Here is a 17,351-nt window from a genome sequence, read left to right as displayed (position 1 = left end):
CAAGTAAAGCCTCTGCCACACAGATTCAAATCTTCAGCCAAAATTGTACACAATAACCTAGTTTATTAAATTCCAAAGAAATATATTACTAATATTTGTCAATCTTATCTAAAAATTATTCTGCCAATTCTAGTAACTTGTTAACCTAGAAAGGGAGAGCAAAAGTCACAATTTGGATTCATTAAAGGACAGAGTTATACAAGAACTTATTATTCACGTTATCAGAAAGCTCTATCCCTTGCCCTGCAGTTGTTTATCTGTAACTTACCTACATGTCCAATGAATACTACATTTACATGTTCTTTTTTAGGAGCACCTGGTGGTGCTACTACAGATTTAGGTTTTGGTATTTCCTCCTCTTCCTCCATCATTTCCTGGGCACTCTCCTCAGTATGCCCTGCATCTCCTGATGGGCCACCTCCTAGCTCTGCTTCACATGTTTCTTCTTTGTGATCCCATGATTCTTCAGGGGACATTTCTGTCTCTCCATTTTCTACTAGAGTGAAACGAAGTACATTCAAATAAATTAAGAATGTAACTCAGAAAAGCTAGTCAATCTTTTTACTCCAGCAATAACTAATTAATATATATATATATTTTTAAATCAAGATGCAACTTTTCTGCTTTTCAGATATTCTGTTTGTGGATGTCCTGGTATGCAAAGCAGGTACTCTCTGCTTCGTTTGAAATGGATATTACCACAAGCTTTCAAGCAAGCTTGGCTGCTGACATCAGAAAATTCTGACTCTCAGGGATTAAAGAGACTTCGATTTTAACAAAGCAGCATTTTTATAGGGAAAAAGAAAACCCAAACACGGACTTAGAATAGCATAATGGTCAACTACAGACTAATATTTGTACTGGAAACTACACTGAAGACTACCACAATTTTAGCAGGAAAAGGGAAAGTTGCATACAAAAATCAGGAAAAATATGGCATCTTTACATTCAACACGTTATGACTTGTTTCACTTACTCAATAGGGAGCATGCCATGGCATGAAACATTGAGACTATTTTACAATTTGAAATAATGAATGTATTGAAGAAAAGAAGTGTAGAAAATACAGAATATTCTTCTTCAGTGTTCAAATAATCCCATTATGTCTGCCATCACAAAATTTACTGCAGTCTCTTTTCTGATTCAGGCACACAGCAGTGATACTGAGAGATTTGTACCAACTAAACTGCAAAGGCCCAACTAAGGCAGCCTTCATTTTAGCTAACAATAAATCAACCCAAGTGATATTAGAAACTGTTAATGGCCATGTCTTACCAACAGGTTCTGAGACTTCCATACTAACAGCAACATTTGAACCTAAACAAAAAATTGAGGCATTATGTACATTTGCTTAATGTGAAGCCAGCAATATAACAAACAAACAACTTTGGAATACCACCATGAACACTTTAATAAAGATGTTTTCTGCAATTACTAAAAATATTTATTTTTCTTAATCCCATTTATTGGCACGACAAAAGATTTTCAAACATGAAAACCCAGTACCTTCACAAGATGCTGTTTGCTCCTCTTGTGAAGACTCTGCAGATGCTCCTTAAACAAAAAAAATGTTACTTTTAAAACAAGAATCAGATGTTATTAATTTCAAGATAATCCCATAAAGACCAGAGTTCTTTCAAATTTATCACGGCAACAAATAAAGCCATATCTAATAAAAATACTCCCTCCTCCCTACAGGAGGACACTAAATACAACCTTCTACTGTGAAAGAATTCTACTAAAGCTGGTATATTGTATTTTAAGAACTATGTTACATATGACAGTTTGAGGGGGAAGTCCCCGTCCTCCCTGCATTTAAGAGACTCCAAAGCAAATTTAGGGGAAGCAATTGTTGTACATGTGCATTTTACTTCGCCATTCTTTTTGTGTATTCTAGCTATTTTAGGTATTCGGGTTTTGTTAAGAGTTTAATACACTGAAATGTAACTTCACTATCTGCAATGAAGTAATCTTTTGTTTGTGAGATCTTTCTATTGTATAGAAAAGCTATTCATCTTATAGAATTTCTATAGTGCCCATCACCACAGTATCTGGATGTCTAATAGCTTCACTGCACGATCAAATAGGAAATTAAAACAGGGTAGGAAACAAGTGAGCCCTTGTTTAAGCAAAGTCCTGCCATAATTACAAAACATGGTAAGAAATAAAAACAAGTGACTGGTAAATTCATTTTTTAAGCCTAATAAATTTTAAGAGCCTCCCTAATATCAAAGCTTCTCTCTAATGTTTTTTCCATATTGAAGAACTGAACCATTTGTAATTGGACCAGATTAAGCATAATGATTTATTGCATCCACACATGTTGAATTGGTTTAAGATATTTTCCTTAATATTCACTTTGGCATCTTAAGCCATTTTAGTTACAATACACTCTATCCTATAAACCTCAGTACAGTTCCAAGAAGAAATACATTCTAGAAGATTTCACAGGGCCATTAGTGACCTGGAGTCAAGTTCAACCAAATATTCCTTGTACTATTCCAATTGGTCTGCAGTAATGCTACCATTAAATTGGGTCACGTTGAGTTGTAACTAATTAAACCCGCTCAAATAGTCCATTCCAACCAGTTATTAGACCATTTGACTCTTTGGAACATTTTTACATGCGAGTACAAAGTGTTCTGGGGGATTTAATCAGTTTAATTTTTCTAGGGTAAACCAGACCTCAAGGGTCTCTGTGACATGACATGAGCAACTACAGTATGTCAAAAACAGCATGTCCATCCACATTGTTGCTTTACCTTTGACTAGTTCCTTACCACTCCCATATCCTTTACTTGGCTGTGTTGTTAGCTCTCCTCCCTCCACACTTAGCATACAGCCCAGACTCCTGTACTACTTTAGTTATTTGAACTACATTCACAAAAGACCTGAAAATTGAAAAATTTTCTCAAAGCATCACAGAGAGCAATGAAGAGAAACTGTACCCTCAGCCACTTTGCTCTAGTTCTATGGCATGTGTTCATTGCAGGCTGTCATAGACTGGAGCAGTGCAGGAGAAAATGGCAGAATACTAGACTACAAAGCTTGCAGGAAGGGGACGGGAGGGGACATGGGTCATGCTGGTGCTGGGGGGGCCTAATGGGGCTGGCAGGCTCCCTACCCCAGCTCCCAGAAGCGGACAGCATGTCCCTGTGGCCCCTAAGTGGAGGCGTGGCCAAGGGGGCTCTGCGTACTGACCCCACCCCGAGCGCCTGCTCCGCAGCTCCCATTGGCCAGGAACCACAGCCAATGGAAGCTGCAGGTACGGTGCCTGAACATGGATGCAGCATGCAGAGCCGCCTGGCTGCACCTCCACCTAGGAACATGTTGCCAGTTAAAGAGAGTCCTCCCCACCCCAAAGTAAGCACCAACCAAAGCCCTCACTCCTTCCCTTATCCCAACTCCTTGTCTTAGCCCTGAGCCCCCCCCCACACCTAAACTCCTGCTGGTGCTGGGGTGGGAGAGGTGCGGTGGCCGGAGACTGCCCCAGCAGCGGTTGCTGAGGCTGGCCCAGGGGCTGCCCAAACTGCTCAGGCAGCCCCCATGCCAGTCGCACCAGCTGCTGCAGAAGTCCTGGAAAGGTTACAGAATCCGTGACTTCCATGACAGACTCACAGCCTTACTTATAGTACAATTCATCCGCATTGAGGACCTGAATATTCTTTATAAAAGTGGTTAAGACCCCCATTTTACAGATGGGAATCCAAGAAACAAAAATTGCCTTATTCACTTAACACTGAACAGTAAGTGTCATAGCTGAAACTAGAATCTAAGTACAACTCCAAACTCCTTTTTCTAGATTACATCACTTCCGAAATTTCAACTAGCAACTTAATAATGCATTCTCTGTAGTCAAGGCTGAAAAATCATTTCCATTACAATCTCATTTACACATGCTTGTGATTTTTCAAGACATTCACCTTTAGGACTGAAGTTTTCCACATGGTCTCATGTCTGCAAATGAAAAAAATCTATCCAATGTTTATTGTACTTTCACTTGCCTTGAAATAGAAACACTATGATAAGTAGATCAAAGAGGTTTGTTTGTTTTTCCTCTCTTATAAACCATATGCACAGCAGCACACATCATTTGAGCAGGTTGGGAATCTGACAGAACATTTTTCATAGAAAAATACCAATTCATCTAAACTAAAACTGTTAGAGTGATACCCCAGAATAGCCAATATCCCAATGGTTAGGGCACTAACTTGGGATGCGGGAGACCCAGATTCAAAGGCCCTTCTCGGTCACATCACAGATGAGCACTCTACCCACCAGGCTATTTGTTATTCTGGGGTGGGTGTCTAATTTTTTCCTGCAAAAAATTCAAAAGGTGTCTCCTTTCATCATTATGCAGAACAGGAACATGTTTGAAATCTCAAAACTTTTTGCAGGATAGGAAAAGCTATTTTCTGTTCAGCTTCTCTCATCACAGTACTGAATCAAAAGCAAGCTTGCTGAAGCTCTGCACTACGGTTTCTAAACCCATAGGCACAATGGGTTTGAGGACAACAACAAGAAAGCGACTCCTCCACAGAGAATTGAGATACTGGAAATGGGAAGTATCACACAAAGAAGTAGGGAATGTGGGTTGACCTAGTAGGAGCAGCACTTCTGCTAGTATGAACTTATATTAAGGTAATGTGACAAAGTCAGATCTGACAGCTATAAGAGTGGTAGAAGGCAAGTAATATCAGCCTTAAAATGACGAAGGCCCTTTCCTCTCAGAGACACCTGAATCAATTAAAGGCTAACAGTGACCTTTAAACACCCCTCTTCCCTTGAGACAGAGTGAGGAGGGATGAGAAACAAACTACAGCAGGGTTAGTGGCAGAAGGGAAAAAAGGCTTCTCTTGGGAGGAAGGCTGCTCTCCTCCCTGTAGGGGAAATAGCCTACTTAACTGCTGTTTGGGGAAGGGCTGGCAACCAGAAACCAGCATAATAAGGTAAAACCCCGGAAAGTGGGCAGGGTAAAGTATCTCCATTTGTGTGTTGAGAGTTTGTTTTTTTTGTTTTGCTTAAGAGAGCTACCCTGAGGCTCACCTTGTAAATATTAAAAAAATAAATCAGAGTGAAGAATTAAAAACCTCTGGAGAAAGACTGATTCACTCTGGGCCCCCACTGTCTGAGGGAGAAAGGCTGAGGCAACGAAGGACATACTTTGCCACAGCAGTATCAGTCAAATTAGATATAAAAGTACCATATAATATGGCAACAGCAAAAGAGCAAGTGCCACTCTGAGTTGCATCCACAGAAGTATTTCACAGAGCTAGGCGGTGGATATATGCAATCTAGTATGACTGCAGCTAGATCAGGGGTAGGCAACCTATGGCATTTTAATTTAATCCGGGGGGCTCTGCATTTTAATTTAATTTTAAATTAAGCGTCTTAAAATTTTTACAAACTTTATATACAACAATAGTTTAGTTATATATTATAGACTTATAGAAAGAGACCTTCTAAAAAGGTTAAAATGTATTACTGGCATGCAAAACCTTAAATTAGAGTGAATAAATGAAGACTCGGCACACCACTTCTGAAAGGTTGCCGACCCCTGAGCTAGACAATCAGTTCTGGGCACCTCAGTACTAAGGAGATGAAGACAAACTGGAGGAACTGTCTTGCAATAAAAAACGGAAAGATTTTAATATATATAGCTGCACTAGAGCAGGAAAGGCATAACACAAACATCTGCAAATACATAAAAAAACCCCATGAACACCAGAAAAATGTAATATGGTAGAAGATATAATTAGAAATAAAGGACGCTAAAAATGACATACCCTACAAAGGAAAAAGAATTGGGTTTGTGCATATTGACTTTGTGATGTAAACACCTTTCTGAAAACAGCTCCTCATTTTTAGAAATGAACTTTCTACCTACCCTGGAAGATTATGGTACTAGGAGGTTGGTGCCAAACATACAGGAAAGCAATATCTGATTGAGGAGACAAGACTTTTTGACAGACTTTCACTATATGCTCTGTGTAAAAATGAAGAGGTCTACTGAAGAAAAAAATCCTTTAAGACAGACACCTAAAAAGGTAACTGGGTAACTCAAGGAATTCATAATGGAATAGAGAACATCTCGTTCTAAGACAATGTTACGCTTTACAAAAACACCCTGGAAAATGTCATCTCCTCTGATGAGCTCCAAACAATTCCTAGGCCTAGCTGAGGCAGACTGTCTGGATGGCTCAATGTGGGTTTAGGGTATGAAAAAAGTTGAAAGCCTCTACTGACCCACTTGGAGATATGTTCATGGCAGATTAATTCAGCTGACTTCATCAGCTGGAGAGAAGGTCACAACAACACAGCACTTCTGAAGGTAAAGGGAAGCAAAGGAGGTAATGGGAAACGTCCTAAATGATATTTCCTGTATCTTGTGTTCTTCTGTTTTCTCTGACAATACTCTAGCAAATACCTAAGGTTTCTCATACTTCCTTAAGTTTTCCACAAGCCACATGAAGTGTCTAGACAACATATTATTAAGGGTTTACTCTTTTTACAACAGTTTACTAAAGCAGTCTTTAGTAGATCATGTGTAGCATCTGCTATCATACACAGCATACCTAAGTGAACAATATGAAATTTTTATCCACACTTCTAAACTCTGCTTGAAAATCTAGCTCTTTGTTATTTGTGGAAGTCATTCTGCTAAGAGTCTTTACAATCAAGGTGTCATCAGCTTACCAGGAAATCCAATTTTATCAGAATGTCAATCTTAATTCACACCAAGTGTTACAGAAGATCACATAAAACACTGCAAAATTTTGCAGTTACACATAGTTTAACGTAACAGAATTTGGTATTATGTATCATCTTTCACATTCCACCCATTCTCAAAGTACATTACAGTAGGCATTAAACATAGCGGTAATACAGTGACTGTGGAATGTGGCAGCAATAGCTAAACAGACCATACAGTCTTCCTAGATGTTAGAGATCTGGAACATTGTTCAGCTTTATCACCACTTGATCTTTCCAACAACAGACACAGGATCGTTAAGGGTGGAAAATCAGAAAAGATATAGTGCAATGCAGTATACTGTTTGCATTAGGTAAGAGCTCAGTTTCTAGAGTGAGCTCCGACTCTGGCAAAGCGTAAGTGTACTCAGATTGAGCCTGTATGAAACTGCATTACAACAAAATGGATCATGCATCCTAATGTTTTAAAGTGTTATTCTAGTGTCCCAAATAACTTTGCAAGAATGCACCATATGGCCTATATAATCCACATTATTCTACCATAGCTGACATATATCTGTTGCTTATTATTTATATTGTATTTTGTCCTTCTATATATTTCTGTTGCACAATAGTCCCAAGACCTTGGAATACTGAAGGGAGAAGAGAGGTAGGGCTCTAAAAACAAGTTATGCTCCACTTTCTGAAGTACCAACTTATTATTTTGTTTTTGTTGAGAACGATGAGCATAAGTCAGCAAGTTGATAGCATTAGCAGTTTACAGTACTAGCAAGGTAAGTTTCACTGTACAGTTTACTGCTGTATAGAAACAGCAGAAAGCTGCTTTGGATTGATATTTAAATTAAAAGGAAGTTAGATTTCTTTGTCCAGAAGAGACAGCTTGTGGAGACTGGGAAGAAAAAAAAAAAGAGAGTGGCTAAAATATAGGAATACAACTGCTAGCAGAGTATCAGAGGGGTAGCCGTGTTAGTCTGAATCTGTAAAAAGCAACAGAGGGTCCTGTGGCTGCTAGCAGAGTCAGTGTAAACTGGGATACAAGAAATACATCTAGCTAAAAAACTGCTTAGTGACTGTTAATCTTCTAATTATTTAAGCTACAAAGTCAATTTTGTTCTTGACTATATTTCATGCTCCACCTCTTTTGAACTTCTTTCTTTTATGAGGTGGTTCTGGAATTCCTATTCTTTCCCTTCATTTTATTTCCATCTGCCACTTTAAATGCCCTGGATGATAGCAACCCTTCCTTTGGCTCAGAAGGGCTTGATGCAGTTCAATAAATAGCCCCAAAACTTCCTCTTCAATAGATGGGGGAAGAGATCAATGAATTTTTCACTTCATCCAATAAATGAGAGCCCAATTCCACAGTACTCCTATTTCCTTCTGCCCCAGGGAGCAAGAGACTGATTTTGGTCCTAAAGATTATGTCACTAGTATAACTATCATACTTTTGTCTGTCTCCTCTCTATTTGCCCGAGTCATACTCATTTCTTATCCCCCCACACCCTCCTTTTATGGCCTCTGTAGATTCTCAACCTACATCTGCGCAGTCTTTGCACAAAGCATATAACTGATGGGAGAAAATCTGACCTGTTCTTGGTCACTTTCCCTCTGCTGCTCCAGCAGCAGCACAAACACCATAAATTTCTTCACAGCAATTCCTGGAATACTGAGGGATGAAGAAATGTAAGATGCCCATACTGACTATAAACTGAGTAACCTTAGGACTCCATCATTGCTCCATGCTTGTGATTTGAATATCTGATTTGAGTACCATATTTACACAATAACCATATGGTCTCAGCAGTTCTCATACAATTATTACTGATGTTTATCCTTTCTTTAAAAAGGAAGTGGAGAAAAAGGAAATCAAACCAAAAAAGAGATTAAAGATCTGACTTAAAAATATAAAAGCAGGAGAATCACAGCCAACAGTAAAAATTGTGAGACTCAGTTAATATAAGCAGTATGATCTAGTTAAGGACAGTAAGCACAAGAGCTGTTCAAAATATTTCACATGAACAATATTTAAAATAATAGAGAAAGAAAAACATTTTCCGAGAGAGTTTCTGAAATTCACTTCAGGTGAATAAAGCTGTTTGTAAAAATATCACTTACACTTGGGCCCTAAATGACTTATTGAAAGTCTTGCTCTCTACCTCAAAACCTGAGGCCTTGTCTTCCCTAGGAAAAGAAATATGTTCTTTACATGTGATAACAAACATGAGGTAAAATCCCAATGAAAATCAAGCAGTTGTAGTTTTAATGTGAGTTAGCAGGTTGAAGTAAAACCATAGGCTCCCCCATTAACTTTTACCCGCCAACATGTGGGAAAACTACAAACTGCCTTGTCCTCACTAGGATTTTACCTCATGTTAGTTAACTAGTTAGCATTAACTAGTATGTGTCAAGACCCCCATTTCTTGTAGTGAAGTATCTTACTTGTTTCACTAAAACCTACATGTTGGTACACAACTAGGCCTTATGAAAGCCTGACGATTTTCAAAGAATAAACCATACACCCCTCCGCCCCCAGAGATCACTTCCCGTAAGATTAAAAATCAAGGCTCAATTGGTAGCTCTCTTGCCTTTGAAACAGAAGATCAAGGAATCAAGCTCAGTATTAAGACAGTTAAGGGTTCCAATTCCAACCTTCAAATAAAACATCATATATCCCTGATGGATTATGAGACAGATTTAACATTCCATGGCACTTAAGATAGAATCAAACTCAGTGTCTTAACACTGACACACTCAAAGTTAGTTCTAATGTCCAAGCTATTACAAAGAATATAACATACTCTACATTTATTTGCCAATACACCTCTACCCCGATATAACCCTGTCCTCGGGAGCCAAAAAAATCTTACCGCATTATAGGTGAAACTGCGTTATATGAACTTCTTTGATCCGCCGGAGTGCGCAGCTGTTCCCCCCCCGCGCACTGCTTTACCGCGTTATATCCGAATTCGTGTTATATAGGGTTGCATTATATCGGGGTAGAGGTGTACTGCATTAACTGTGCTTAACACCTTGCTTTACACAGCTAACTGGGGTACCCAGAGTATGGAGACACTGTCTAACTTCAACATATATTCTAAGAATTACTAGAACTTGAGCAACTGCATTTTGATGTAGGCATAAAGGCCTACTTAAAAACTTCTTGCCAGAACACATCAATAAAACAGCAAAAGGTTATTGCAGACAAGTTAAACTCACTTTTTTAACCAAATATTGTTATAAGTAATAGGCAACATTACCATAAAATTAGATTAGAGAAAAAAAATCTTCGTCTTAACTTCTTGTATTTGGCAAAACTTTGTTTACAGTGAGTTTCATTATTTCACCCTGTAAGCTGCTTCTTTTGTTTGTATTGATATTTAAACACAAGCTGGGGAGAAAAAAAAATTTTAAACTAGGAAAATGAAAATGTAAAACCCCAAATGTGCAAGGGGGATTCAGGAAGTACCCAAAACCATTTCTGACTTCATTTTGTAAAACTAGACTTCAAGTTGACAGAGTCCCACTAAGTACCAAACTTTTTACTGCTATCTAGATGAAGTCAAGTTATCACTTGATTCAAGATTCCATTTCATGCTAATTTAACATTTTTATACTCCACACAAAGATGAACGGTTCACACGTAATATGAAACAGATTTGCCTCCATGTGACCAATCAATAAGATCTCACAGATGTTGAAAACACGTACATGAAGTACATTAAAATTTGTGGAATCAATTCTGTCTGTAAAAGACAGCTAATATGTGGCTATTTTAAATGTACACATTAATGAACGGTATATAAACTTCTGAGCCATTATATAATTTTTATCCGAGTACTGAGCTGTTGGTCTAGGGCAAACTCAAAATTTGTCTAAAATGCAGAGGTGTTAATCTGCAAAGGTGCAGAGTGGGAGCTAAGTTGAACAAAGACTGGTGGTGACTATGCATATTATTTTGGAAAGATGCTTAAAGAGCAGATGGCCTAATGTTCACATAAGTTATACAAAGCTGGAAAAAAAAAAAAAAAAAAAAAGACATGTGGCAGACTAAACTATTTTTGAAAAAGTGATGCAACAGATAATTTACCACCTTATTTCCAAAATGGTGGGCTTTGACAGAAAACAAAATGTGTTACTCTCGGTTAGTCTACACTGGGAAAGCTAAAGTGCTGCCGCGGCAGCACTTTAACGTGCCTTGTGTGGTCGTGGCGCAGCGCTGGGAGAAAAACCACCTCCACGAGGGGAGTAGTTCCCAGCGCTAGTGCACTGTCTACACCGGCGCTTTACAGTGCTGAAACTTGCTGCGCTCAGCACGGTGTTTTTTCACACCCCTGAGCCAGAAAGTTGAAGCGCTGTAAATTGCCAGTGTAGACAAGCCCTTAGTGTCTGGTTGAGAGTGTGGCATGATGACCTAAGAGCTAGCTGGCTGAGGGAGGTCAACCCTCACAAGACAATTAGTGTTTTTAACTCAACATCTTGACTTGCTCTACAACTTTTGCCCTCCAGTTTTTGTTCTCATCACCTTTGTATGTAAAATTCTTCGAAATTTTACATACCACAACCACAGCAATCTTTAAAAGCCATTTTAAAGTGAGTCACAAAATACAATACGCACAATAGAAAATATCATGACTACACTGACTAGATTTTATAGAGTACTATAATAAAAATTACTCAAGACAAGAGTCTTAACTCACTTCTGTTCTTTAGTTTCAAAATACATGACTTTTGTTTCCATACCCATTTGTCTGATAAGATTGCCAAACAAGAGTTGTAACCTTAAGGAACTCATCCTAGATCAGTGGTTTTCAACCTTTTTTAGTTTGCGGACCCCTAAAAAATTTCAAATGGCAGTACGGACCCCTTTGGAAATCTTAGACATAGTCTGCGGACCCAGGTTGAAAACCACCGTCCTAGATAAAGCATTTTCTTTTAACTGCTTCCTCACTCCTTAAAGCATAAACATCTCAAATCCTCTAGAGATACAAAAGTAAGGAACAACGCATGAGCTCAGAACATCTCTTTTATATGCATTTAGGAAAAGCAATAAAGCATGATGAGAATTAAATATATGCTATAGAATGGTGAGATTAGAAACAGTGATTACGGTGGACAGAAATGTTCTGAGGCCCATACACGATGAACTGTAGTTTTAAGATTTACTTTCAGCTCCAATTAATTTAGTTCAGCTTAATACTTTAGAGATGGCTGCATAAAATAAGTTTTCTCTAAAGCATAGCTTGTCTATAATATACTTAAACATTTAGTGGAAGATAGCGTAGGATGGCATTCAATTATAGATGAAAACGGAGAAAGATTCTCAGTTAAAATTCCAGGTGGAGCATCATGAAGTATGACTTTGGGTAAGTGAACCTTCTTGTACCTTAGTCAAACTATTAGTTGAACTTGATAAAACCAAGACTTCTTGAAAAGCTAGATATTGCATTTGGAATAATTCTTAAAGGAGAAAAATGACAGTTTGGCCAAAGAAAATGCCATTTTATGTATAATCTGATGGTGATTTTGCTTCCAAAGTCAGGCATGTTATTGTATTTATGACAGCCATATTAAGCTGAACAAAAATTCTAGTCACATTAAAAGTAACAAAGGAAAGTTAGGAAATAAAAATTATCGGGAGACACTCTCCTTAGTGGACTCCATTGCAAATAGCAGAAAACCATGTATAAAATAAAGGCATAACAGTGCAAGTATGGCACTAAAACCAGAGGTGCCACAAGTACCCCTCGTTGTTTTTGCTGAGATAGACTAACACGGTTACCACTCGGAAACTAAAACCTGAGTTTTTCCCAGATTTAAAAAAAACAAACAAAAAAACCCACAATTTTTAGAATTGGCTTTCCTAAATATCTTCTGTGAAAGAGGATTAAACACTCAAATGGCTATTTAATCAAAAACTACCATTCTAGTCTATTAAATACATTTTAAAAATATAAGAAGTAAATTTAGTATTTATGAAAGGAACCAATACTGGTGCAATTTTCTCATTTCAGTTCTGCTAATGTACCTTGTTCCCGACTTGCACCATCCTTTTGAGTCGGACTCTCTTCCTGAAGAGACTGAATATGTTGTGGTTTTATGAAGGTGTGTTACAAGAACCTAAAATTTTAGGCCACTTAACTCATTTTAATTGACATCTAACCCTTTAATTTTCTCTCTAAAAGAAGCCTGGCACACAATAACCATTAATACTCCTCCAGATCATCACACTTAGATTGTAAACTCTGTGCAGCAGGGATAATCTTTTTATTCTGTGCCCAGCACAATGGGGTCCTGGCCCACCACTAGGGCTTTAACGTTTTACTGAAATGCAAATAATAAATAATAATACATATAACAAATGTGAATCAAATTGTTCCACAAGCTGGCAGGGGCTGACTGCTGCAGAACACTTAAGTGTCTGAGGAAATGGGAAAAGTCAGACAGTGTTGCTCAAACAACCTATTCAGCACCATTTGCTAATCATGAGCTATACTGACCAATTTCCAGGGCAAACTCCACCTCCTGGCCAGAAGTGTCACGGATGTTCATGTAAGTAGGAGGAGGCAACTTAATGGGGTAAAATAGAACCACACAAAAGAACCATCTTGGTTCCACCAATATCTTGGTCATCAATTACTTAACGTGACTAGGTACTCCCAGCCTCAAAGGGTCACAGCAATGATGGCCTGTTCAAGGAACGAGATAAGAAGATATTGTTTGGAACTGCAAAATCCTCATAATGGAAGAAGGTTGCCCCAAGATAGACAAAAGTGCTTTTAATAGACAACGGTTTAATATTATGAAAACCCAAGTAAATATTTAGTAATGTACCAATCTAAACCTTTGAAACATCTAGAAGGTATGACTATTATACAAGCTAGAAATTCCAAATCAGCCAAAGATAGTATTGCTACATAGGCAGTGTGTTCAGCAGCTGGAAAGAAAGGAGTGAAGACTGTCCACTCCGCAAAACTAAGGCCATGTCTATACTATGGCTCTATGGCTGCACAGTTGCAGCATCACTTTAGCACCATAGTACAGATAATTCCTACATGGTCAGAAGAGGTTTTTCCATCAATGTAGGCAATCCACTTCCCCAACCTAGCCATATCCACACTGGGGGGGGTAGGTCGACTTAACTACAGCTCTGAGTGGTGTAAATTTTTCACACCCCTGAGCAACATAGCTAGGTCAATCTAAATTTTAAGTGTTGACCACACATAGGAAGCCATATTGAATGGCTCTCAGTTAAGTCTCCGCTAGTCTCTATGTGGAAATATGGAAGCTGAGTCCCCAGGCCTCAAGAGTGGTGAGAATGCAGAAAAGGGGCAACATACAGTATAGGAAATGAGGGAAAGTATTATCCAGCCTACCAAAAAAAAAAATATATATATATATATCCTACCAAGGAACTGCCAGCCTCATAAAAAGAGCTGGGGAAAAAAAAGTTACTGCACATGTCATTATTCAAATATTGGTAACAATATTTCAAACACCACCAGGAGTCCTTGTTCATAGTACAGAACAAAACTCTGATGATTCTCCTTTAGGAGAAGATGATGTGAGTTACAGAAGCAGAGGGGATCTAAAAGTAAACTTTTTCATTATGTTTAAATTTAAAAGATTCTGATGGATTATGTACAACATGTAAAAATATTTGTTGAATTATTTTTAAATTTTAATTCCAAGTTTCATATTGGAGTGAACTTCAAATATTTTTCAAGGGTTCATAATACAAATTCTGATACAACCTCAACTATTTGCAGCACCTTTACAATTTACATTTACCTATGAACATGAAAGTGCATGGATTCTTTGAATAGAAATCAAGGAGTCTGTCCAAACCTTATCCAAAGAATATTTTAAATGGTATTGCACAAGGTCATGCCTACTGTCAGCTGCCCACATAATACATATCCTGAAATTTACAATATCAGAAAGTATGCAGTATAAAACTAAGTCAGACTTAAAGAACATAGAGCTTTATACTTAATTGTTTAACAGAAGAATATTACTTTTTAATATTGAATATTTTATATACTTTTCTACAAGCCAATAAGTGAAAGTTTGGTTACTGATTTCAATCATCATCATATGGAAGTTAAATATTAAGGGGACTATGATATTCATTCAGATACTAAGTCAGCATGCAATAATTAATAACTCATGATCTCTTGCTGGGTATGGCTTATTAAACACTGTATAACAAATTGGTGACTATGAATTACTGCAACCCTGATATCTGAAATAGAGGGCTGTCTCACATTGTGTTAATATGAATAAAGGAAGTTTTCAAAAATCGATAGTGAGGTTTTAAATGTCATATTCAAACAAGTTTCAAAATCCTAAATCACAAGAGTAACCTTGTAATCTATGAATAAGAATTTATGAATGACAAAGTGTCAGAAAATGAATCCACGTTTTTGACATCTGGAAGGAGACTCATTCAATTTGAAACAGGTATTAATAAGTAGCTGTTTAATTTCACCTATGTAAAAAGTGAACACCATACATATGCTGTTTGCAAAATACTCTGAAATCCTTGGAAATTAAAAGCAATATAGAAATTCAAGATATTAAGCTAGAACCCTGCCAGCTAGAGAGCCCTCCTCCCCAATCACCTCACAAAAAGTGTCACACTGGAAAGATTATTAAATGCTTAAAGTGATTCTCTTCATAAAGGCATAAATGATCTCCCTGAAACTGTTGGCGGCTGCTACAGGGCCAATCTCCCAGCCATGTCATGTCTACTACCACCCAGATCTGTGACTTATCTCCTTTTTCTACACTCAGTTTCCCCTCCCCCCCACCATCCACTCCCATCTCTCAAAAGTATATTGATCTAAGGCACTTTTTGACCCTTCAGGATGAAAAGCAAGATAAAAAAGTAATGTAGAGAGGGTTTGGGATATAGATAGTATATGAAACACGGTACTAATTAAAACTGAATTACCCCATTCTCCATCTCTGCTTCTTGACAATAAGGATTATCTTTACTGTGCACCCTTGTTCAGACTCCTAAATTGTACCCTATTGTCTCCTTCCTAAAACTGCTCAGCACATTGCTCCAGTAGCTAAACTGTGCCACAAAGTGCCCTTCTGCCCTGCTCCACTATAACTTCACCCCCATCCCTGTGGCTGTATCCTGAGTCACAAACATTTCTATGCTGTCCTAAGGCTCTTCTAGCTAGATTCTGCAATGTGATCCTCAGCCTCTCTTCCTTTCCACACACACCAAGGTTATGCTCAAGTTCCCCACGTACCACCAACCTCTCTGATATCCTCTTCTCCCGCTACAAAGTTCATTTTCAAAGTTCCCCTCCCGAGTCCAAATCCAATTCTCCTCTAGGACTCCAATCCCCTGCTCCTAAATTTCCCCTCAGCAGCCTCACAGTCCATTTCCCTTCCACAGGCCCCAGGAATATTAGCCCCCAAGTCTCTCCAACACAAGCTCCCTACATCTACCCTACATCTTGTCCTCATACCCAGTATGGCCCCCAGCAATACCCACACATCCCACTTCCAGTGATGCCTCCCAGCGCTCCCCTTCCCTTCTGTCAATGTTATTCCCAAGCCCCGCCATCAATCTTTTCCTCAAGGCTCCACAGCCAAGTGTTACTCCCCAAGACTTCGGCTTCCACACCCCTCCTCCAACCCCATCCCCCAATATCCCCTCCCCCAGCCCTATTCCCCGGGCCGCAGCCCCTCATACCTGAATGTGCCAGGGCCCTACTCACCACCAGGCCATCCCCCTGCGTTCCCTCATTTCCTCTTCGCCCCCGGGGCTGCGTTTGCAAACCCCCCATCCGGTGCACGTGGCCGCCCCCCCCGCCCCCCTTTCCCCCGCAACGTGGCCCCGGCGGCGGTTACCGTGGGGCGGGGGCGGCGGCAGGCCAGGTGGGGGGGAGGGCGGCGGTAGTCCAGGCGCCGCCCCCCCTCTCAGGAAGGACGGCACGAACTCGGCAGCGTGGACATTGGGCACGAAGGGCTTGGCGTTCACGTTGAGCTGGCGGCTGAAAGCCGCATCAAGGAGGAGCTCCGGCTGCTCGGCCTGGGCCTCTGCGGCCGGCGGGGCGGACCCAGGGTCGGCGCCGCTGCCCGGCTCGATGTCCGCCTGGTCCCAGCAGTCGGGAGCCGAATCGCTGCTACTCCCGCTGCCGTTCCCGTTCGCCTCCATTTTGTGGCTGCCCCACAAACCTCTGCGGCTCCGAAGCCGTACGGGAGAAGGCGGCGGCGGCGGCAGCACCGACTCAGCACTCCCTCACTCCAGCGACTCCGCGTGTGCCCCACCGCCCTGCGCAGTGTGACCTGCCGGAGTTCCCGTGCCTCCTCCCCACAGACTCATTCGCCGCCATCTTGGTAGTTATTTCTTCCCTGGTTCCCATTCCATAACATGAGTGTGCTGAGGTGTAGGGACTACGATTCCCATTAGGCTTTGCGCGCACATATTTGCCTTCCCACTGGGAGAGACGGGAAATGTAGTTCTCTTGGCCTGCTGGGTCACATTTCCCGGCGGGCTTTACGCACTATTCTCTCGGCTTTGCGCCTCTTTCCCCTCCCTCCCGCCCGCCACAGAGAGACGGGAAATGTAGTTCGGGGGAGCCATGCTGAAGAAGAACACCGAATCCCAACACGCACTG

At 40.0% G+C, this 17,351-nt stretch overlaps 2 protein-coding genes across 7 annotated transcripts in view; one reads left to right on the top strand and one right to left on the bottom strand.

Annotated features, from left to right (window-relative positions):
• The window catches only part of GSPT1 (G1 to S phase transition 1), a 39,383-nt gene extending 22,355 nt beyond the window's left edge, over nt 1-17,028 (bottom strand). The window contains exons 1-4 of one of the 6 annotated variants that reach the window (XM_005307579.5): nt 16,582-17,027; nt 1,507-1,554; nt 1,276-1,317; nt 269-496 (exon numbers count right to left, since the gene is read on the bottom strand). In XM_005307579.5, the coding sequence (XP_005307636.1) occupies nt 269-496; nt 1,276-1,317; nt 1,507-1,554; nt 16,582-16,888 (625 nt within the window). In that variant the 5' untranslated portion in view covers nt 16,889-17,027. Of the gene's footprint in view, nt 1-268; nt 497-1,275; nt 1,318-1,506; nt 1,555-16,423 lie in introns of all 6 variants that reach the window. The other 5 variants (XM_005307580.5, XM_005307584.5, XM_065559957.1 and 2 more) reach the window with 5 other exon arrangements.
• The window catches only part of LOC135973815 (uncharacterized), a 1,510,190-nt gene that overhangs the window by 998,731 nt on the left and 494,108 nt on the right, over nt 1-17,351 (top strand). The window lies entirely within an intron of this gene.

Source organism: Chrysemys picta, chromosome 10 (assembly GCF_011386835.1).
Source record: "Chrysemys picta bellii isolate R12L10 chromosome 10, ASM1138683v2, whole genome shotgun sequence".
NCBI classification, from domain to species: Eukaryota; Metazoa; Chordata; order Testudines; family Emydidae; genus Chrysemys; species Chrysemys picta.
This window is presented reverse-complemented; position numbering and strand designations above follow the sequence as displayed.